This window comes from Nycticebus coucang, chromosome 18, assembly GCF_027406575.1.
Source record: "Nycticebus coucang isolate mNycCou1 chromosome 18, mNycCou1.pri, whole genome shotgun sequence".
NCBI classification, from domain to species: Eukaryota; Metazoa; Chordata; class Mammalia; order Primates; family Lorisidae; genus Nycticebus; species Nycticebus coucang.
Genome location: NC_069797.1, coordinates 45,365,329 through 45,389,467, shown reverse-complemented (window position 1 = coordinate 45,389,467; position 24,139 = coordinate 45,365,329). Strand labels below are relative to the sequence as shown.

The following is a 24,139-nucleotide window of genomic DNA, read 5'->3' as shown; positions in this document are numbered from 1 at the left end:
GTTCACAGAGAATTTGCTCAACTCAAGTTTTGTACACAGGAGTTTTAGGTGCCATAGTCAGTGAAAGTGTATTATATAGGAAGTCAGACTTATAGATCAGGCCCAGTTCTTTCTTGCGCCAGAAAAATAGAGCCCTCAGCACAGAGGTGGCAATTAAAGTCATGGAAGTGGCTAAGATTGCCCTATAGAGTCCATAGCATGAGAAGGGGAAGGGGCTTAGTATGTAGCTGTGAGGATTGCCGTCAACATACAGCAGGAAGCAGCGCTGTCCATGGTGACTGTGGGGGAAAATCCAGGGAAGAAGAGTCTGTGGTTCCCAGGAGCAAAGGGAGAAGTTTCAAGAAAACACCGGCTCAGCAGTGCCAGGTGCTACTGAAATAGTAGATAACGCCTAAAAACGGGGGGACTTAACGAAATGGATGTCATTGGTGACCCTCAAGCCATGGGAAAGGCCAAATAACGCTGAGTGAGAGATAGAAAGCAGTCTTGTATATGTCATCTCTCACATCTCACATGAAAATGGGTGTGAATTCAGGGCGGCGCCTGTGGCTCAGACTGTGAGGCGCCGGCCCCATATACCGAGGGTGGCGGGTTCAAACCCGGCCCCGGCCAAACTGCAACCAAAAAATAGCCGGGCGTTGTGGCGGGCGCCTGTAGTCCCAGCTACTCGGGAGGCTGAGGCAAGAGAATCGCTTAAGCCCAGGAGTTGGAGGTTGCTGTGAGCTGTGTGAGGCCACGGCACTCTACCCGAGGGCCATAAAGTGAGATTCTGTCTCTACAAAAAAAAAAAAGAAAATGGGTGTGAATTCTAAGTGGATATGTGTGGAAATACTGTGCTCTATAGTAACTATAACTGTTTGTATTTTTTTTAAAGCTAGAACTGGATGGTGAGCAGGTAGCATTGCCTAATTTGGAAGGTATTATAGTCCTGAACATCGGCTACTGGGGCGGTGGCTGCAGACTCTGGGAAGGGATGGGGGACGAGACTTACCCTCTAGCCAGGTATGCACACTTGTAGTCTGTTTTTTATGTCTCTATTTTCTTAAAGCAGTCTGTCGTTTATAGACTTAAATACTTTTCCCCGAAATTTTCTTTTCCGTATATTTCAAGAGTATGAATATTTAAAAAGTTGATGGTTCACCTAATGTTGAAAAGTAATTGCCCTAACATAGCTGATTTTATTTTATCACACCTTATTTTCTGTATTTCTTTTTTCTAATTTTAGACATGACGATGGTTTACTGGAAGTTGTTGGAGTATATGGGTCTTTCCACTGTGCTCAGATTCAAGTGAAATTGGCAAATCCTTTTCGAATAGGACAGGCACATACTGTGCGGGTAGGTGAAATATTACTGCAACAGTCTAATTTGTTTCAGTTCACTTCTAGGCCAGTGATATGTAGAGGAAAGAGTACACACAACAGCTTTGTTAAAAAAATAAAACACTCGGCTTGGCACCCGTAGCACAGTGGTTATGGCACCAGCTACGTACTCTGAGGCTGGCCGATTCGAACTTGGTCCGGGCCAGCTAAACAACTGCAACAATGAAATAGCTGGGCTTTGTGGTTGGTTCCTGTAGTCCCAGCTACTTGGGAGGTTGAAGCAAGAGAATCACTTAAGCCCAAGAGTTTGAGGTTGCTGTAAGCTATGATGCCACAGCACTCTACCAAGGGCAACATAGTAAGACTATCTCAAAAAAAAAAAAAAATAGAAAAGAAAAAAGAAATAAAGCACTCACTGAAAAAGAATCGCTTCCAGGGGCATCCATTCACCACCACCAGTTGGCTATGCATGCTTATCTAAGAGTTGTCTTGGCCTTCCATTTGACCCTGCAGTCCCATTACTAGGTATCTACCCAGAAGAACAAAAATCATTTTACCACAAAGACATCTGCACTAGAGCAGCAGTTCTCAACATGCAGGTCGCGTCCCCTTTTTAACAATGAAAATACATTGCGGCATTAGGAAGGTTGAGAACCACTGCACTAGAGTGTTTATTACACCTCAATTCATAATTGCCAAGTCATGGAAGCAACTAAAGTGCCCATCAAGCCATGAATGGATCAACAAACTGTGGTATATGCATACCATGGAATATTATTCAGCCATTAAAAAAGATAGAGACTAGGGCGGCGCCTGTGGCTCAAGGAGTAGGGCGCCAGTCCCATATGCCAGAGGTGGCGGGTTCAAACCCAGCCCCGGCCAAAAAAATAAAATTAAATTAAATTAAAAAAAAGATGGAGACTAGGGTGGCGCCTGTGGCTCAGTGGGTAGGGCGCCAGCCCCATATAATGAGGGGTTCAAACCTGGCCCTGGCCAAACTGCAGCAAAAAAATAGCCAGGCGTTGTGGCAGGCTCCTATTGTCCCAGCTACTCGAGAGGCTGAGGTGAGAGAATCAGCTAAGCCCAGGAGTTGGAGGTTGCTGTGAGCTGTGACGCCTGAGGGCAATAAAATGAGACTCTGTCTCTGAAAAAAAAAAAAAAAAAAATGGAGACTTTACATTTACCTGAATGTAGTTGAAAGACATTCTTCTTAGTAAAGTATTGCAAGAATGGAAAAATAAATATCCAGTGTACTCCGTGCTAATATGAAATCAATATATAAACAATTACATGTTGACTGGGCACAGTGGCTCACACCTGTAAATCCTAGCACTCTGGGAGGCTGAGGCGTGTGCATTGCTTGAGCTCACAAGTTTGAGACCAGCCTGAGCAAAAGCGAGACCCCATCTCTATTAAAAATAGAAAATCTGAGGCAAGAGGATCACTTGAGCCCAAGAGTTTGAGGTTGCTCTGAGCTGTGACGCCACAGCACTCTACGACCAGAGTGACAGCTTGAGACTTTGTCTCAAAAAAAAAAAAAAAAAAAAAAAAAAGGTTGGCACCTATGGCTCAGTGAGTAGGGCACCGGCCCCATATACTGAGGGTGGCAGGTTCAAACCCAGCCCCGGCCAAACTGCAACAAAAAAATAGCTGGGTGTTGTGGCGGACACCTGTAATCCCAGCTACTCGGGAGGCTGAGGCAAGAAAATCGCCTAAGCCCAAGAGCTGGAGGTTGCTGTGAGCTATGATGCCACACCTCTCTACCGAGGGCGACAAAATGAAACTCTATTTCTAAAAAGAATAATAATAATAATTACACGTTCATAAGAATAATCATAAAACACTATTATAGTCCAATTCGGGGCTAGAGGAAAGCGGGAGGGGGCAGGGGAGAGGACATACGGCAGAAAGAGGGAGGGCGTGAGGCGGGATCTCACCTAATGTGCACACTGTGAGGGTGTATAACACGCCCCCTGGGTGAGGGGCTCTTCTACAACTGAAACTTTATCCTGGAAGTAAGAACAATGTAACCTAAAAATTTAACACTCATATTAATTTGAAAAAGTAAAAAAAATACTCAAAAAAAAAAAAAGAGTTGTCTTGGGCCATACCTTAAGTAAACAAACACCGGCGAAAGTTGGTGAGCACAAAAAGGTCCAGGCATGATTTTCATGACACACCACCACAGATTAAGTATTCATAGCCAACCACGGGCTGCAGTTGGACACCCCTGAATGATTACAAGTTTAAAGGACTGTGGATGATATTTTTAAGGAGGACCTTCCAGAACTTTAGGAGGACTGACTTTTTTCTAATTATTTGTTTCCTAATATCAGCTGATTTTGAAGTGTTCGATGATGCCAATGCAGGTAGATGGGGAACCCTGGGCCCAAGGGCCCTGTGTTGTCACCATAACTCACAAGACACGCGCATCAATGTTATATTTCTCTGGAGAACAAACCGATGACGACATCTCTAGTACTTCGGATCAAGAGGACATAAAGGAGACTGAGTAGACGGACGAGGACATGAAAATTTAGCACAGATTCCTCACAAACAAGTAGATACATCCAAAAGTAGATTCTCTAGCAGCTGTTAAGTCTGAAGTCACTAGTAGTGTAATGGGTATGTGTTTATGTAACTAGCATCCCCAGACAACCTCCAGTTACTTACAAATACTTCGGGTTTTTTTTTTTTATTTTTTTTAGAGAAATACTTGATCATATATATTAGCTTTTAAAAAGTCACAAAAAGTTACACTAAAGTGAAATGTATTTTATGGCTGCATGTTTTGAGAATGGAACTCACGCTGAAGTATGTGGATGCACTGCACCATTCCTTATTGAACCACTTAGTTGATGGGCACATTACTTATACTACCAACAAGATGGAGGTGGAAAGATGATTTCTGGCTTACTTTTTAACATAGTGACACCATGGATTTTACAAATTAACTTGCTTTTTTGGAAGGAAATGATTAGTGTCAAGCCAGCATGGTTAATTCTGGGCACCTCCTGCAGCATGCCTCAAGATTTCCTGCAGCCCAGTCTATGTATGTATTGACAATACTTAAAATTTTTATTATAATTTTTATTTTATGACCGCTTAATGTTGTTTGATGAACCCTGTTCATGACCATGTTGAGCTGAAATTGAGGATCCTTTTTATAACCCTATCATAGCCAAAAGAAAGCCAGATAAATGAATTGGTAAAAAATAAAATTGAGAGCACTTTGGATTAAAAGTTACAAGTTGGCTAGTTCATCAACTTCTCTTTTGATTAAAAGACAATGTCAACAATATTTTCTCTCTCTTTTTTTTTTTCTTTTGAGACAGAGTTTCACTCTTGCCCCGAGTGCTATGGCATCATAGCTCACAGCGGCCTCAAACTCTTGGGCTCAAGTGATCCTCTTGCCTCAGCCTCCCATGCAGCTGGAATTATGCCTGTAGAGACAGGTCTCACTCTTACTCAGGCTGCTCTCGAACTCCTGAGCTCAAGCAGTCCACAGACTTGGGCCTCCAAGAGTGCTAGGATTACAGGCATGAGCCACTGCGCCAAGCTAACAATTTTTTTTAATACTTAAAAGAAACTTTGTCAGATTAATTGCTCAAAAAAAAAACAAGACTGACAAATTTTTAAAATTCAATGGTCTTGTAGTGTTTTAAAATACTGTAGTCTTTTATATCCAAAGTACTTAACAGAATTTCCCATTGGGGAGGGGAGTGGATAGAAACCTCTGCTAAATGTTTATATCATATTTATTTGACAATGAGAGAGATATATATTTTTAGCTTATTTATTATTTACCTCGTGGTATGATACCTGTGTTTAGTGTTTATATTATATAATTGTATTTAATAAGTTAAATTGACAATGTAAATTCTGCTAGTCACAATCAGAAATTTAGCCTGTTGACTAAGTAATTTAAATCCTAATTGAGTTCTCCAGATAGTTATATTATCCAGGTATTCTTATTCCCTAGAAGTACTCACCAGTGTTTAAAAAAAAAAGGAGGAGGGCAGGAAAAGCACTGGGAAACTACTTTTGGATAACTGAAAGACTTGTTTCATTGTTTTATTTGTCCCTCAATTACCAGAAACTCTTTGACAGGCTAGGTTCACAGTTACCCATTAGAGGGTGCTCTGCTGCCATTGTTGACAGGCCACCCCTAACGTCCTACAATTAGGCAGACCCAGTGGGCACCCAGCCTAGTGTTTGTCTGACACATGGCCCATAAGCAGGCCTGGTGGTCTTTCTAACATTATCTCTGAAAGCTTAGAAGGTATCCCCGGAAACACCATTAGCTCCATTTAAGGGTCTGTTGTGAATCTGTCATCCACAAGTTGCCATAAACTTAAATGCATCATCTCAGGCCTAGGCTGTATTTCAAAGGAGCAACTTAGTAATGTATACAATAACTAGTACGTTATATAAAATACTTTTGTCTTGCTAAATTAACCTCTTCCAGATCTCCATGGGTGGTCCTAAATCCTAGTATTGAAAGAGTCCATGAGCAGGTCTGTTTTTAGCTTATTTATATACATTTCACAATACCCATGGCAGTGATAGGAAAGTTTTACAGATTTTCTTTTCTGGGTTGATCATGTTCTCAGTATAATTAAGTTTATCCTTTAATTCATGATCAAAATTGTAGTAGAAGCAAAGCAAATAGTTAACATAAGCTATAGGAATTAAAATAATCAAAATAATAACTGCATAGTTTTTTAAATTACTAAAACTAACCATAATATTACATTATAATTATAACAGACTGTGTACAATGCCCTCCTGTATTTAAACAGACTGATTTTTCAATGATCATAATCCAGTGAGGTTTTGTCTTTACTGACCCTACATGTTTCCTGCTCCCTGCTCCCTTATTCACTCATTCAGACTTAATTTTTAAGCTATTTCACAATACCATATCATAAAAGATACTGTCTTGTTTTAGCAAAATTCACTTTTTTAGGCACATTTACCCAGCATTTCAAATAAAAATATAGGCATGTGCCTTGTTTAAATAAATACAGTTTATAAGACTTCATGTTTGTAAATATATTAGGGTAATAATTGTTAAGTTACCAGGAATTCTATACTTTACATAATAGATTTCCCATAAGATTTTCCTGTACCATTTAAAATCATCTTGATATTTAAAAAGGAACTTCTACATTCTCAGGAAGACATACATGAAGTAAGTCCTATCTCCATATCTGTTTTCAGGTTTCTCTCATCTTTTACTGTCCTAATACATTCCTAACTCCTTGTAAACTTAGTGGCTTAAATACTGAATACCTGACAGCTTTTATAGATCCTTTAGGCAGGCAAAGATAATCTTCAATACTTTGTTATGTTTAATAGAAACCAAACTGACCTGTGTTTTAAAATGCAAGCTGTCTAATAGTAAGATTACATGATTTATACATGTTTTAGGTTTTCTGCAACAATTAGCCAGTGAACCCCTACTGTAGCTCATGTTTATAAAAATTTTATAGTCAGAATTATTTATTTTTATTTTTTTAGGGTGTTCAAAACGTGTAGTATTTGCTTTTTTAAATACATTTGCCTTCTTAAGAGTTATAAAAATATACTGTGACTAGAAAATTGTGAAGTCCTTTTTGCGCTGTAAAAATGAATACTACCAGCATGTCAAAGGAAAATAATTTGCATTTGTAATATAAAGTAAAATTGTATTTAGTGTATATTATTGAATTTTAAATTTGCACTAACTCGAGAACTTTAAAGGTTTATATTAATTTAAAGATTAATGTGGTACTGAAAACATAATTTATTTGGCCAAAAAGGTCAACAGAATGGGTGATAATTTTGTGTGGTTTTCCTTCAACATAGTAATATTGAAGCAAGAACCAGCACTTATATTCAAAAAAATATTTTTTAATTGTACTCAATTTAGAACAGTGGAATGTAAGTAGAACTAGAAAAAAATCTAGAAATTTCAAAATCAAAAATATTGTTATTAATACTAATAAGAATGAAGGTACATTCTCAGCAACAAGACAGATAAGGTGGTTTTGGTTTCACTTTTAAAGAGTATTCCTGTCTTTTCTCAAATTTTCACATTAAGGCCTGACTCTCATTTCTCAAAGTATCTGCGGCATCAGAACTACTTAGGCAAGTTATTGATAATATCAATTCCTGGACCCAGCCCTTGACTTAATAAATCAATGGCTGTGAAAGTAGGACGTAAAAATCTGTTTTTATTAACAAGCACCTCAGATGATTCTCATGCATACTGAAATGTGAAAGCTGCCAGTCTGTACCTCACGTGTTCCCCCAGGGCTTTTGCCAGATGGATACTATGCACAAAAATTAATTGTATATTCTTAAAATTATTTTTCTTTCACTCCAGTAACTTTCCTCTTCCCCCCAAAAATAATTATTCTAAATTAAGATGGAAAAACTTGTACATATCCTACCTAAATTGATATATTTGTCTGAATTCTAGTATGTAAAAATTGGCACGATTTGTATGTGGAATCATAGTTTTTGGACGACTGTGATCCATGAGGTCTTAGAGAGCAAGGAGTTCTCTTGCTTTAGGAGCTAGTGTAGTAACCCCAGGAGCAATGAGCAGCGAGGCTCCTTCCAGTGCAGTCCGCGCAGCCCCACTTCTGTGTACTGGGTGCTGCTTAAGGTCTTGGTAGATAGAATACTTCCACTAGTTAAAAATGATTCTACTTTTTTTTTTTTTTTAAGGGTTCAGAAGCCACTACTATAATGGACTATCACGTGGTTAAGTTTCTACTGATTTTTGCATATTGAGAAACCTCTTTTTTTTTTTTTTTTTGTGGAAAGAATATTTTGGAGGTTTTTGTTACTGCTTTGAATGTGGCCACTTGGCAGTTTCGCAGTTAAGGGCATTTTTATTGAAGAGTAAAGCACTGAACTTGTGTTTCTGACTTTGGTATATTGATAAACTATATTTAATTTTAGATATGTAAATACACGTACACACACACATATATACCCACGTGGTCCTGATTGTGTAGTCAGTGCATGAGGCTTGCAGGTCCCAAAACAGTACATTCCACAATTTCAGGGAAAGATGAGAAAAATGTCACCCTGTAATGCAGATGTTTATAAAATTCAAAAGATTGCATTTAGCCATCGGCAAGAATGTCTGCAGAAAATAAGCCACCTAGAAACTGTAAATACAGTAAACTTCCATGCTGACCACCTCCTTAAGGGGACCTAATTTTCATTGATGGGTCATGCACCACATGTACGTATCAGTACAGGAGGCCTAGTTCCTTATGTCGCCCACCTCTGTATGTTTGTTAACAGTCCTTTGGGCAGTCAACTTACAGTACAAGTGTATGGCCGATGGTAGACCCAGAACACTTATCAGTCTCCATAAGGATGTCTTGGGCTACCTCACCATTAAGGAAAGGCATCAACACAGAAGCCTCTAAAAAGGAGAAAAACTATAATCTAGGAAATGTCCATGGCATGATACTTTCGGGTGACTGACATGACTTGAAAAGCTGGGAAGGTGGGCAGTTTTCCTTGTTCAACTAACAATTTCCAGGCAAAAGGGCATCCTGCTGCATGAGTACATTGGGCTGTCTGAAAAAAACACCGTGGCAGGGTGCTTGGTGCAGCTGACTGGTGGCGGCTCATAGAGGCATTTGTTCTCATTTCTCTAGACTGGGCTCTGCCGGCAGTCTTTCAGATTTGGTCTGAACCCTACAGATGAATTGGCACTCTTTTGTATCTCTGTGTATAGAGCCTAGCCTGAGTCCTGGCCCCAGTCACTCTTCCAGGTGAACTGACTGCACTGGACCCCTTAACCCATGGTGGTGAGGACGTGTGTATTGACTCCTTCTGGGCAGCCCGCCGGCCACTTGCACTTTCTTCCCCTCTCTGACCACAGGACTATGCACCTCCCACGTCATCACCCTGTGTTCTTTGCCCTTGTCGTGTTGGGTTTGTGTTGTTGTGGTCGGTACCTATGGATAGAGATGTGAATTAAAGCATTTGATATGTTGAAGATGTTTGCTTGTTTTTTAATAAAACTGAAAGCACGGTGCTTGAAAGTATGATACTGTGTTATTTTTTTGGCCCAGCAATGAGATAAAATTAGCAGCTTTGAGTTAATTTCCCAGAAAAGGGTCTTGGGCTATAGCAAGGAAGACATACTATGTAGCAAGTTCCAGGTCAGATACTTTTGGATAGAAGAATATGAGCATTATATTGCAAGTAGCCTAAGGTCAGGAAGCCTCACAAAGCCTACGCATACAGTGGAGAAAGATACATTCCAACACATACAATGGAGAAAGATACATTCCCATGCTTACGGCCGGCTCCTGGCAGAGGAGAACAGTAACTGGAATTCACCTTATCTTCAGTCGGTAGAATGTGGAAGAGTAGAGAATGTATTTGACATATCTAGATTGCAAAAAGAGCCTCCACTGGGCAAGTTATCCATTCTGCCTGAGCCTCAGTGTCCTTTCTCTATAAAAGCAGGAATTAATGCCCATGTGGGGGTTGCAACCCCAAATGCTTATGAGAGCTAGGGTGGGGATAAAGAGATGGAGACTGGTAAACTAGATAACATGTGATTGTAGGAAAGCAGGCTGCTGTAAACAACTGGTTTTTCTAGAAAATTTAGACTTCATTTCAAATGTTGGCAGCTAATAATTACCATAGGTCACCATAGGGCTGCTCATATGATTATAGTGAGTCATGTATAGTAATATGACTTGCAGAATTATTGCGTGTTTCCTTCCATTTGAATTTTAAAACTTCATGGCTTATCAGCTATGATCTGGGTTTCACATAACATTGTGGCATGTAACTTTTTTAATTTGTTTTATCATATATTAGAGGAAGGAAATTCTAGTATTACTTTATTCTGTCATCTTCACCCAGAAGTCTGTCTTGACAAAAAAAAAATTGTAATAAAAATTCATCTGATTATTTACTTGCTTTTTTTTTTTTTTTTTAAGAGACAGAGTCTCACTTTATCACCCTCAGTAGAGCTGTGGCATCACAGCTCACAGCAACCTCCAACTCTAGGCCTTAGGCGATTCTCTTGCTCAGCCTCCCAAGTAGCTGGGACTACAGGCGCCCGCCACAACATCCGGCTATTTTTTGTTGCAGTTTGGCCGGGGCCGGGTTTGAACCCGCCACCCTTGGTATATGGGGCCGGCGCCCTACCCATTGGGCCACAGGTGCCGCCCTTAACCTGCTTTTTTTAAAAACAGACAATGCCAAAAATAAATGCACTTCTTCTTTCCTTTTTTTTCTTTCTTTATTTCTTTATTTTTGAGACAGTCTGTGTTGCCTGGGCTAGAGTGCTATGATATCACCCTAACTCACAGCAACCTCAAACTCTTGTGCTCAAGTGATCCTCCTACCTCCCCAGTGGCTGGAATTATAAGCACCTGCCACCACACTCAGATAATTTTTCTGTTTTTAGTAGAGAGAGGGTCTTGTTCTCGCTCAGGCTGGCCTGAAACTCCTGAGCTCAAGCAGTCCTCCTGCCTTGGCCTCCCAGAGGGCTACGGTTACAGGTGTGAGCCCAACCAATGCACTCTTTTCTTTCTTTCTTTCTTTTCTTTTCTTTCTTGTTTCACTATGTCGCCCTCGGTAGAGTGCCACAGCATCACAACTTACACAAACCTCAAACTCTCGGCCTCTCAAGTAGGTGGGACTACAGGCGCCCACCATAACCCCCAGCTATTTTTCATTGTAGTTGTCGTTGTTTAGCTGGCCCTAAGCGGTTTGAATTCATCAACTTCGGTGTCTGGCTGGTGCTGTGACCACTGCTACGGTGCCGAGCCAGTAATTTTAGACATGAGTCTGGGTGTGGTGATTCACGCCTGTAATCCCAGCACTCTGGGAGGCTGAGGCAGGTGGATCACCTGAGTTCACGAGTTCGATACCAGCCTGAGCAAGAGTGAGACCCGGTCTCTAAAAATAGCCAGGCATTGTAGCGGGCAGTTTTCTTATGCCAAGTCCCAACTACTTGGTAGGTTGAGGCAAGAGAATTGCTTGAGCCCAAGAGTTTGAGGTTGCTGTGAGCTGTGATGCCACAGCACTGTACTAAGGGTGACAAAGTAAGATTCTCTCTCAAAAAATTAAAAAAAATATATATTTCTCTTAGTAAAGTATCTCAAGAATGGAAGAAAAAGTATCCAATGTACTCAGCCCTACTATGAAACTAATTTGTGGCTTTCACATGAAAGCTATAACCCAGTTATAACCTAAAAATATAGGGAACGGGGAGAGGGAGGGGAGGGAGGGGGGAGGATGGGGGGAGGGAGGGGGGAGGATGGGCGGAGGGAGGGTGATTGGTGGGATTACACCTGCGGTGCATCTTACAAGGGTACATGTGAAACTTAGTAAATGCAGAATGTCAATGTCTTAACACAATAACTAAGAAAATGCCAGGAAAGTTATGTTAACCAGTGTGATGAAAATGTGTCAAACGGTCCATAAAACCAGTATATGGTGCCCCATGATCGCATGAATGTACACAGCTATGATTTAATAATAATAAAAATAAATAAATAAGGGGCGGCGCCTGTGGCTCAGTGAGTGGGGCGCCGGCCCCATATGCCGAGGGTGGCGGGTTCGAACCCAGCCCCGGCCAAACTGCAACAACAACAAAAAAAAATAGCCGGGCGTTGTGGCGGGCGCCTGTAGTCCCAGCTACTCGGGAGGCTGAGGCAAGAGAATTGCGTAAGTCCAGGAGTTGGAGGTTTCTGTGAGCCATGTGATGCCAGGGCACTCTACCGAGGGCGGTACAGTGAGACTCTGTCTCTACAAAAATAAAAAATAATAAATAAATAAATAAATAAATAAATAAAACCACATTAATAAGAAAATTAAAAAAAAAATAGGGCGGCGCCTGTGGCTCAGTGAGTAGGGCACTGGACCCATATACCGAGGGTGGCAGGTTCAAACCCATCCCTGGCCAAACTGCAACAACAACAAAAAATAGCTGGGCATTGTGGCAGGCGCCTGTAGTCCCAGCTACTTGGGAGGCTGAGGCAAGAGAATTGGCTAAGCCCAAGAGCTGGAGGTTGCTGTGAGCTGTGATACCCCTGCACTCTACTGAAGTTGACAAAGTGAGACTCTCTTATATAAGTAAATAAATAAATAAAATAATTTTAGGCATGAATTATATATGGCTGTGATAGCTGTGGAAGTTGACAAGGAAAGCTCACATACTAACAATGTTTGGACTCTAAACATCTTCAACACACATTTATTGGACTCATGGGTATTATGCTAGATGCTCCAACTTTTTATCATTAGTTGGAGTCTGTAATTCTGTGCAGTAGGCATTGTTAACTCAATTTTACATGCTGACAACTCAGAGCTGAAGACTGACCCCAGGCCATCCTCTGTGTTGCCCTTTTATAAGCAACACAACCATCAGCCCCAACAAGAGTATTCAAAAACTCGTGTATTCATGCATCATTGTGCCAAGCACTAGGAATGCTAGAGTTTATGATATGACCCTCAAAGGGACTCCCCATTGTCAAAGAAACTATACAAAGATGAACTACCCAAGGAAGGCATTCAGAGATTTTGATGAGCCAACAAATTACAAATTGATTATAGTTTTTGTTTGTTTGTTTGTTTTTTTATTGTTGGGGATTCATCGAGGGTACAATAAGCCAGGTTACACTGATTGCAATTGTTAGGTAAAGTCCCTCTTGCAATCATGTCTTGCACAAATTGATTATTGTAAAAGAAAAAAGTCCAAAGCACAGTGAAATTTTAGAGTTTATTTGAGTAAGAAGCAATACATGAATTGTGAAACACCAAACTGAAAGAGGCAAATATTTCTAGAGTGGATACTGAAGCAAAATGAAGACATTATTAATATTTGATTGATAGCAGAAAGTTGCCATTTTTGGTTGACCTTGTTACACAATCCCTAGTCACATGATCATGTGTTCATTGGCAGAGGTTAAGTTTCATTTCTGTCTAACCTAAGCATTTACCCAAAATGACTCAAGTTTCATTTTTGTTTGTACTTTGAGCAAGGTAAAGGCTATTCTCAACGGTTAGCTGGCTTTGTTCGGGAGTTTTTCAGGCTCAGTCTCCCATTTTAATTTTGCTTTAACAATAACCTCCTTTTGGTCATCCTCTCAACAAGCTGAGAGTAACCAAATGGCGGAGCATTCTTCTCAGTTACCACCATTGACATAGACATTGGGACAAAGAGTCAGGTAGATGTCATCAACAGTAGTCAGGGTTCAGAATTACTGTCAGTGATCACATAGGGATGGTTTCCTTATGGCAACTGAGGGTATAGTGACTTCTGGAAAGCATGTAAAGTCTTAGAGAAAATACAGTGCACCATAGGGGTAAACACAGTAACTATAAGGAGAATAATAGCCAGTTAAAAATACCCCCTGCAGGGCGGCGCCTGTGGCTCAGGGAGTAGGGCGCCGATCCCATATGCCAGAGGTGGCGGGTTCAAACCCAGCCCCGGCCAAAAACCACAAAAAAAAAAAAAAAAAAAAATACCCCCTGCACAAAGATTCCCAGGAACAAAAACTTAACCAACTATATGTATAAAGCAAAGGAGGCAGTGCTTATCTGATGGAAAACCCATATTAGTTCTTTAAGATCTTTAAAATTAGGGGCAAGAATACCTGCTTGTGGACATCAAAACAATTTTCAGCCTGCTGCAATGGCTCACACCTGTAATCCCAGCACTTTGGGAGGTCCAGGTGGGAGGATTGCTGGAGGTCAAGCATTCAAGACCATTCTGAGCAAGAGCCAGACCCCATCTCTACAAAAACTAGAAAAATTAGCTATAGTCCCAGCTACTTGGGGGCTGAGGCAGGATGATCACTTGAACTCAGGAGTTTTAAGGTCACAGTGAGCTATGATGTCACTGCACTCTAGCTGGGGCAACAGAATGGGACTCTGTCTCAAAAACAGAAATAAACCAAAAAAATAAATAACATTTCTCACTAATTAGAGCACAAGCTCCTCCCTGTTGAGCAGGGAACTCTTCTATTTTGGAGTACTACTGAGGCCAAATGATTCATCTCAGATGGTACTATTGAAGAGAATTCTAAGTATCCTTAATCCAACTTTTTTCAAGAGTTGCTGAAATAGTAGTAAACAATTTTTCCAATTCAGAGACTCCGGGCTGAAGAAAAAGAGAGCTCTTACAAAAGAATGAAATCTGAAGCCAGGCACAGTGGCTCATGCCTGTAATCCTAGCACTGTGGGAGGCTGAAGCAGGTGAATTGCTTGAGCTCAGAAGTTCGAGACCAGCCTGAGCAAGAGCGAGATCCCATCTCTACTAAAAACAGAAAAACTAGCTGGGTGTTGTGGCAGGTGCCTGTAGTGCCAGCTACTGGGGAGACTGAGGCAAGAGAATCACTTAAGCTCAAGAGTTTGAAGTTGCTGTGAGCTATGATGCCACAGCACCCTACCCAGGGCAACAGAGCAAGACTCTGCCTCAAAACAAAACAGAAAAAAACAAAATAATGAAATCTGGGACTCCTTTGTATGATTGGATTTGAAAGATCACAAGAGGCTCATTTGTGAGGGATCACTTTATCTAAAAAGATCCTAAGTTAAGGATTTGATTCACATTTAAAGAGTCATGTCTGGCTATTTTTGGTAGGAGATAGCTCAAACGTCCAGACCATTTAGGTGGAAAACCTCTATATACAGCGATGCCAAAAAAATGCATACACATTTAAAAAAAGTGTATTAAAATTGTAATACTCTATATATATATCAATAACAAAAGATGAGCACAAGTCACATTGAGCATCTCTTGTAATTGCAGAAGTTAAACATGACTTGAGTATTACAGATTTAATAGTTGTTTCCTTTCTTTAAACACGTATACATTTTTTGGCACCCTCAGGTATTGTGTTGCCAGACAAGATGAATAATTCAGTATTATTGAGAGAAAAGGTCAAAGTGGATCCCATTACTCACTGGTTGGGGATGATGTCAATGTCATGGTTATTCTTAGTTACATCTACATCTGTGCATGACCAGGTGGAATGGTTATGGTTTAAATTATAGTAGGGACACGGCTCAGCACCCATTGCACAGTGGTTACAGTGCCAGCCACACCACATGCACCAAGGCTGGTGGGTTCAAGCCTGGCCTGGCCCAGCTAAACAACAATGACAACAGCAACAAAAAAAATAGCCGGGTGTTGTGCCGGGAGCTTGTGTAGTCCCAGCTACTTGGGAGGCTGAGGCAAGAGAATCTCTTGAGCCCAAGAGTTTGAGGTTGCTGTGAGCTGTGACACCACAGCACTCTACCAAGGGCAACATAATAAGACTCTGCCTCCCCAAAAAAATGGGTGGCACCTTTGGGTCAGTGAGTAGGGCACTGGCCCCAAATACCGAGGATGGTTAGGTTCAAACCCACCCCCACCAAACTGCAACAAAAAAATGTCTGGGCCTTGTGGCGGGCACCATGACATTGACATCATCCCCAATCAGTGAGTAATGGGATCCACTTTGACCTTTTCTCTCAATAATACTGAATTATTCAACTTGTCTGGCAACACAATACCTGAGGGTGCCAATAGTCCCAGATATTCAGGAGACTGAGGCAGGAGAATCACCTAAGTCTAAGAGCTGGAGGTTGCTATGAGCTGTGACGCTACAGCACTCTACCGAGAGTGACAAAGTGAGACTCTGTCTCTAAAAAAAAAAATAATAATAATAATGTAATAAAACTCCTCGCACTCTGGGAGGCCAAGGCACGTGGATTGCTTGAGTTCACAAATTTGAAACCAGTCTGACCAAGAGTGAGACCACATCTCTACTAAAAATAGAAAAATTAGCTGAGTGTACTAGCGCACACTTATAGTCTCAGCTACTTGGGAGGCTGAGGCAAGAGGATCCCTTGAGCCCAGGTGTTTGAGGTTGCTGTGAGCTATGATGCCACAGCACTCTAATCTGGAGCAACAGAGTGAAACTCCGACTGAAATAATATAATAATAATAATGCCAGGCACAGTGGCTCACACCTGTAACCCTTGCACTCTGAAAGGCCGAGGTAGGTGAGATTGCCTGAGCTCAGGAGTTCAAGACCAGCCCAAGCAAGAGTAAAACCAGGGTCTCTCCTAAAAATAGAAAAACTAGCTGGGCATTGTGGCAGGTGGCTGTAGTCCTAGCTACTAAGGAGGCTGAAGCAAGAGGATCACTTGAGCCCAAGAGTTTGAAGTTGTTGTGAGCTATGAGGCCATGGCACTCTACCCAGGGTGACAGAGTGAGACTCTGTCTCAAGCAAAAAAACAAACAAACCAGATCTTGAATCCAAGTTCACTGAGCTCCAAAACCCTTTTGCTTTCCCATACTGCCACTGGTAGAGGCGGTTTCTGCTTTCAGTGGTTCACAGTAACATCTAACAATCTTATAAAGCAGTGTTTTTCAATGTTTTTTATCTCATGGCACACTTGAGCCTACAGTTAAACTTCCATGGCACACTTAAATTATGTTGATCCTCAAAAATAATAATAATAATATACTTACTGTGCTTTGAACTCTCAAAAATAATTTAATTAATGATCTTAGAAAATCTCTGTAGCACACCTAAGATCCTCTCATAGTACACTAGTTGAAAATCACTGCTGTGTGGGTGGCGCCTGTGGCTCAGTGGGCAGGGCGCCGGCCCCACATACCAAGGGTAGCGGGTTCAAACCCGACCCCAGCCAAACTGCAACAAAAAATAGCCGGGCGTTATGGTGAGCGCCTGTAGTCCCAGCTACTCGGGAGGCTGAGGCAAGAGAATCGCTTAAGCCCAGGAATTGGAGGTTGCTGTGAGCTGTGTGATGCCACAGCACTCTATCGCGGGCGATAAAGTCAAACTCTGTCTCTACAAAAAAAAAAAAAAAGAAAAGAAAAAGAAAATCACTGCTATGGTGTGTAAGTGCATTTTTCTTTCACGTTTTTAAGTAAACATGGCAACAAGCAGAAGCACATCATGATTTCAGCCAGTTTTCTGGTCTGAACTGAAATATATTTGGGGACATGTTTGGCTCACAGAGGTCAGGAGAGGGTCTTGCTATGGCATTGGGGAGGACTTAGCCAACTTTTGCCCTCAGAGCTGGAGCTTCCTAGAAGCAGTGGTCTAGACACTATCTACCCTCTACAGATAGGGGACTGTAGAACGAGCTTACAGGATATGGAACTTCTGAAGGAGGCTACATGGAGCTCAACTCCACGACAGGGATGGCCAAGAGCTGCCATGAAGGCCCCATGCAGGTACCACGAAGGGGCCATTTTATTCTTTTGTGCATTCATTCCAAATAGCCCCCTTTCAACTAGGCTTTCTTATTGTACCCCTTCCATTCCCACTCCTAGACCTGCTTTTTTAAAGCCTTCCTGGGTTTAATGTCCTGATCATCACGAAATGCCAGTAGACTACAAGTCCAAGGTCAGTAACAGCTGCGGATTCATCCACCACTATGCTCTGACATTCCAAGAACACCTGGGTGCTGGTGAGGTGTGCCACGAGTGAGTCCAACAGTAACCCCACGGTCGCTCCAGCAGACCACAAGCAACTAAAAAACCACCCCCACACCCTGTGCATACACACACACACACACACACTCTCTCTCTCTCCTCAGGGTGGCTTTTCTTTATCAGGGAGTCACAAATGACCGAAATGACCGCCCTAAATTTTTACTGGAACAAGAATGTCCCCATGACAGCTGAAGTGTCATCTCTGAATGGAGGGGCAAGTCTAACTGATATGCTGAATATTTTCGTGGTTACAGGGACAGTGGAGAAGAAAAAACTGCTAGATGTTGAACCCAAGGGACTTCATACAGGAGGCATGAAGCTCCTGCTAAGAACAAGGTTTTATTCCAACAGGTTGGTAGAGAAGCATTTATTCAAGGTTTGTAGGCCCCCGCCTCTGCTCTGACACTGCTTGGTATGCTACGATATAACTCTGATGCCGAGCACCAGTTTGAGCAGACATCCCAAGTTGGTCAACAGGGTTGCCCTCACTTCAGATACAGCCCTGCTTTGTGGACCTCAGGTCACCCACACCTCTGACAACAAATGCAGGTTACTGTGACCTCCCCTCAGGTTCAGTGATTCATCGAAAAGTCATAAAAGTCAGGACAACACTATATTTATGATTACAGTTTTATTATAAAGGGTACAAACCAGGACCAGCCAAATGAAGAGACATAGGGAAGGTCTCAAACACACGGCTTATGTGCCTCACCAGAGGAATTGGGGCTTGTCACCCTCCCAGCACACTGCTGTGTTCACCAACCAGGAAGCTACATCAAGCTTCAGTATCCGGAGTTTTTATTGGGGTTTCATTGTATATTGATTGTATCACTGGCCACAGAATTCAACTCAATCTCCAGCTTCCCTCTCCATAGGTCAGACTGAAGCAAAGCTTTAGCAGTCAAGATTGTTTTTCCTGGTGACCAGCCCCCATCCTCAGTCTTCTCACCTCTTAGCATAAACTCAGGTGTGATCCCAGGGGATCATGAATAACAATGCTCCTCTTTTTTTTAGGCAGAGTTTCACTTTGTGACCCTTGGTAGAGTGCTGTGGCATCGTAGCTCACAGCAACCTCAAACTCTTGGGCTCAAGTGATGCTCTTGCCTTAGCGTCTCAAGGAGCTGGGACTACAGGTGCCCACTACAACTCCCTGCTAGTTTTAGAGACAAGGGTCTCCCTCTTGCTCAGGCTGGTCTTGAACTCCTGAGCACAAGTGATCCACCCGCCTTGGCCTCCCAGAGTGTTAGGATTACAGGGGTGAGCCACTGCACCCTGCCACAAAGACGCTCCTCTTATTTGGGAAATTTCAAGGACTGAAAGTCTCCCCCCAGGAACTAAAAACAAAGGCCACACGGCTTCCAATCCACACCTCCTGCAACTCCTACCCCAATTCCAAGGATAAAATTCATAGAACAGAGCCTATTGCTGTCCTGGGCTGTTTTTGTTTCATTTTTAAACTTTCTATTATAGAAATTATCGACATGTGCAGTAGCAGAAATAACGAGCCCTCCCATCTCCATCGCTGTCCTGACTACCTGTGTGCCATTTACCCTTCTCCCCTTCTCTATGCCCTGCTCTTGGGTCATCCTAATGTAAGGCCCAGACAGACATCCTATCAGTCTGAGAATTTTTTATCGACAGCTAAAAGTCTACTAAAATTTCAACCCTCAGGAGCACCTGGGGGCCTGAGCAGCAGCCTTCTGTAGCGGGTGACTTGTCTGTTGACATCAGCGTGACGAACACGGAACATTTTCTACCTGCACTGCAATGCAGGAGAGAATGCTAAACATCGCTTTATGGCATTCAAATCTTTCAAGGCACATCAGCCAGCCCCAGACCTGTCTATGGCTGTGATTATCACCTTTAAAGAATCAACTCTTTTATTTTTTTTTTTTTTGAGACAAGAGTCTGTGTCCCCCTTGGTAGAGTGCTGTGATGTCACAGCTCACAACAACCTGAAGGGATTCTCTTGCCTCAGCCTCCCAAGTAGCTGGGACTACAGGCGCTGGCCACAACACCCAGCTATTTTTTTGTTGCAGTTGTCATTGTTGATTTTAGCAGGCCCTGGCTGGGTTAGAACCCAACAGCCTCAGTGCATGTTGCCAATGCCCACCTACTGAGCGACGGGTGCTGCCATAAGAATCAACTCTAAAAAAAAACCAAAAGCTCAAAAAATAATTAAAATCAATAGTGAGAGGGGAAATGAGGTAAAAGATAATATATTAGTATTACAGATCACAGAATGATTTTGGAATAATTAAAACAGAAATAATTTGCCATCCTGTCCTGAATAATAAAAGGTTTGACCCTAACCTTCGGTGTACCACTCCACAGTGACTCTGACAATCCCCAGGCTCTGAGTCTAGGATCGTATTTTATGACTGTGTTTCTGGGGATTCCTGGTACTTCCCCAAGGTACCGGGGTTTTCTCTTCACGCACGCTAGAAGGCATCTCCTCCTGGGATGAACAGAGTGATCCTCTACCTCTTCATCTCATTCTGCACAATGAGAAGTCAGATGGATACCAAAGTGCCTCCAATTCTAGAACTCTAGGGTTGAGGCAGCCCTGCGAGGCTAGGTTATGTGAGGTCCTAACCGCTGCAAACGGACTGACTCCAGACAGCAAGGTGCACTCCTCCATTCCCAACTCCAAAGCACCTTGCACAGAGCTTGCCTTGGATTACCTACTTGACCCTCTCATAGAGAGAGGGGCTCCTGCTTCCCTTGCCTGAGCTGCACATTTGCCCGGGAAAAAAATCTCCCCAAAGCCCTCATTTCCGCAGCAGAGAATTTATCTTTGGTATTCTATTCCTCTAAGCCCCGCTGTTTCCCAAGTATAATTGCCTTCAGACAAGGCTTTTTTTTTTTTGTAGAGACAGAGTCTCACTGTACCGCCCTCGGTAGAGTGCCGTGGCGTCACACAGCTCACGGCAACCTCCAACTCCTGGGCTTAAGCGATTCTCTTGCCTCAGCCTCCCAAGCAGCTGGGACTACAGGCGCCCGCCACAACGCCCAGCTATTTTTTTGTTGCAGTTTGGCCGGGGCTGGGTTTGAACCCGCCACCCTTGGCATATGGGGCCGGCGCCCTACTCACTGAGCCACAGGCGCCACCCCAGACAAGGCTTTTGTTTCAGAAAATCAGCGAAGATAATTTTGTCCATCTTCAAAAGCAGAGAAGAATTACCAAAGAACGTTTCTTCCAAGTAACAAAGAAAACTTTGCTATTGCAGGGATGTCTTCCCCGCAAAGATTCTCTCTCTCCCAAGGAACTTAAAGTTCTCATTGGTAGATCACCCAGCTCAGGTGTGTACCTGTATGTCAGGTGTGTACTTGTCAGGAATACAAAGTGCTGTGAGCCCAACTAGAGTGCCCTGGGATTCCAGCACAAGGCCTGAGAAGGGGTAAATTCTCAAATATCCATATGAAATGGCCTGGGACCTCTGCTTCCCAACAGTGACCTATTTTCATATTATAAGAAGCCTGAGGGGAGCTCTCCTCTTGGCCAAGCCCAGAGCTGAGCTCGATTTGCTATTAGAGGTTTAGTTTCCCAGGCTTCTGTCCTGACATCAGGCTACAAGGAGCTTGGGCCAAGTCCAGCAATCCCTTCACTCGTGCCTCATCATGGACTGGGTTATTTTCACTGCACAGAAACATTGCACAGAAACCAGCCACTTGTCTCTTTAGCTCATTTCTTCCCTGATCCTTGAAAGTCCTGACCTCTCGCCTGGTCAACATAAAGATCTGGAATTGGCCTGAATGAGGAAGATAGCAGCAAGGGCTTGGGCCAGCCCCAGGCCTCTGGCTCATGCTAGGGCCAGTCGGAGATGAACAGGAATGCTGCTATTTCCCATGGGGTTTGCTAAAAGACCCTTTGGGACATAGCTAATCATCCAATCAGGTAACCAAGTACGGTTCCTGAGGCAGCCACACAGCCTGTTTGCATGACAGCAGGCTTCAGATACCCAGCCTTGCTGGCTGCCTGACTATGACAACTACAATGGTGTCATCTGTCATCCACCATCCACCCAACACCTTACGATCCAGGCGACAGGACAGGGGGGCTATAGCTGAGGAGAACTGTCAGTAAAAAGCAAGGTGCTGTAACACGAGCAAACCCACCAGTCAGTGCTTCTGCTGACCCAGGTCATGGGGACCTGCCCTGCAGAGCTACTGGCCCTGTGGCCTCAGCTACGGAGCAAGGCCTCCAGCAGAGCTTGCGCCTGCCACCAAGCATCTCCACCGAGATGCCACTCATAGCACTTGGCTATGGGGAGGATTTTCATCCAAATCAGAGCTGGGTTCAACTTGACATTGAATCACAAATTCAGCCTTTGAAGGCTTAGCTTAAAAAGTTCCTGCTCGAAGAAAAATTTTAAAACTATCAACGGGGCAAGCAGGGTGGGAGGGAGCGGTACTATTTTCTGGGAAGGAGGAGGAGGACATGCTTCTTTAAGAAACTTTGGTCATTGGGCGGCGCCTATGGCTCAAGGAGTAGGGCGCCGGTCCCATATGCCGGAGGTGGCGGGTTCAAACCCAGCCCCGGCCAAAAAAAAAAAGAAACTCTGGTCAGGGTGGACACCTCCTGTGGGCAGTTACCTGGAGCAGACAATAACTGGGCAATGAGCCCTGGTATGGGGGCAGTGGCAGCTACATAAGAATGAAATTCATTGACTTTGAAATTTCAAAAACACCTATGGAAAGTTATCAGAATTCCAGTATCTGAAGGCTACCCCAAGAGAGCAAAGGGCAGATACCAAATGGCCTGAGAGAGAACACGAGTGACTACAGATTTCCTCTAGGAGGAAAAGGGCACTCCTGACTTCCCGCTCTCTAGGCCCAGCAGCTTGGAGATTTCCCAGGCCAGCCTGCCCTGACCGGCACTAGGAGGCAGAGATGCTTTCTTGCCCAGGACACAATCATCCCTCTTCTTATCCTGTGTCCTCACCCTCCCACCAGCTAAGGTACCATCCTTCCAACCTTTGGGGACTCTTAGGGAAGTTCTCTGAGGAAAGTTCCACCTGTGGCATTTTCATAAGAGTCTCGGGTCTCCACAGGCATCAACCTGAGTGTCCGTGGCCTGCCTAGCTGGGGGCGCAGATGGTGAGTGTTGCACCTGCAGAGAACACCCAGAAGCCTGGGTACACCGCTTCGGTAAAATCCACCTTGTACTTATACAACAGGTGGACCTTGTCGGCAACGGCGAAGAAGATGACGAAGCCGTGGTCACAGTTGAGAAGCACACCGACCCGCGTGGCCTTGGTGGAGGGCAGAGTTTTCTCCACGTTGTTGTGCCAGGCAGAGATCTTGGTGTTGAACCACTCCACGCACCAGGAAGCACTGTTGCGGCCAAGCCTGCTCTCGGGGCCCTTCCGTTCCATGCTACCGTAGCAGATGCCGACCCCGCAGAAGTTATTCCTCTGCAGCTCCACCTCCCAGTAATGGATCCCTTTCTTATAGCAGTGCAGGCCCAGCACCTGAGAGCAGGATGTGAACCTCTGGGGATGTGGCCGATAGCTCTGAGGTGTGTCAGCCACAGAAGCTACAGAGTAGTTCTCTGACAGGGCCACCTTGCTGTGGGCAGTGTTGTAGTCCAGGATGACTTTAATATAATCTGAGGAAACACCACCCCAAGGAATCAGTTATAAGGAGCCCACTTGCAGACCTCTCATAAACTGGAACTATTTATTCACTTGTTTTATCTCTCCATCTACCCACCCATCCCTTCATCTATCCTTCTAGCCACCCACCCACCCAACCATCCATCCATCATCCATCATCTGCCCATCCATCCTCCCAGCCACTCATCCATCCATCCATCCATGTGCTTTCTGTCTGCCCATCCATCCTTCCTCTTACTCATCCATCCATCCGTTCTTTCCAGCCAGCCCGCCAGCCAACCATCTATGTATTAGTCATCTATTAGCTGTTCATTGACCCATCCAAAACTGAGCACCTGAATCAGAGATATAAGGTGCCTGGCTTCATGGAGCTGATATTCCAACAAGCAAGGTAAGTCCAGCACTGTGAGGCCCACACTTTGTTAAGAGGGTGGGCACAGGCTGTAGGCACACAAGGGGAAGGGAGAGCCCAGGGGAGCATTTTTCAGGCAGGCTAAAAATGGGAGCCAGGCAACAGAAGACTAGAAGAACTAGACAGAGGAGACAGGAAAGACAGGCTACTCCAGGCAAAGGGAACATGTAGGGGAAGCCACCGAGTCCCAGGATGGTGGCCATGGGCCAAGACTAGGCCAGGCTGGGTAGACACAGCAGCAGGGGAGGAGTGTGTTAGGGCCATAGAGGGAAGGGCTACAGGTCTAGACT

At 43.6% G+C, this 24,139-nt stretch overlaps 2 protein-coding genes across 7 annotated transcripts in view; one reads left to right on the top strand and one right to left on the bottom strand.

Moving 5' to 3' along the window:
- Nucleotides 1–18,300, top strand: part of DGKE (diacylglycerol kinase epsilon) — a 41,022-nt gene extending 22,722 nt beyond the window's left edge. Inside the window, exons 9-11 of one of the 5 annotated variants that reach the window (XM_053568173.1) lie at nucleotides 875–1,002; nucleotides 1,226–1,337; nucleotides 18,074–18,300. In XM_053568173.1, coding sequence (XP_053424148.1) covers nucleotides 875–1,002; nucleotides 1,226–1,337; nucleotides 18,074–18,100 — 267 coding nt within the window. In that variant the 3' untranslated portion in view covers nucleotides 18,101–18,300. Of the gene's footprint in view, nucleotides 1–874; nucleotides 1,003–1,225; nucleotides 1,338–3,657; nucleotides 9,364–18,073 lie in introns of those variants that run through there. The other 4 variants (XM_053568174.1, XM_053568172.1, XM_053568171.1 and 1 more) reach the window with 4 other exon arrangements.
- A 133-nt stretch (nucleotides 18,301–18,433) lies between these two features.
- The window catches only part of TRIM25 (tripartite motif containing 25), a 28,086-nt gene continuing 22,380 nt past the window's right edge, over nucleotides 18,434–24,139 (bottom strand). For both annotated transcript variants that reach the window (XM_053568169.1, XM_053568170.1), the window contains exon 9: nucleotides 18,434–23,430. In XM_053568169.1, coding sequence (XP_053424144.1) covers nucleotides 22,901–23,430 — 530 coding nt within the window. In that variant the 3' untranslated portion in view covers nucleotides 18,434–22,900. The remainder of the gene's footprint in view (nucleotides 23,431–24,139) is intronic.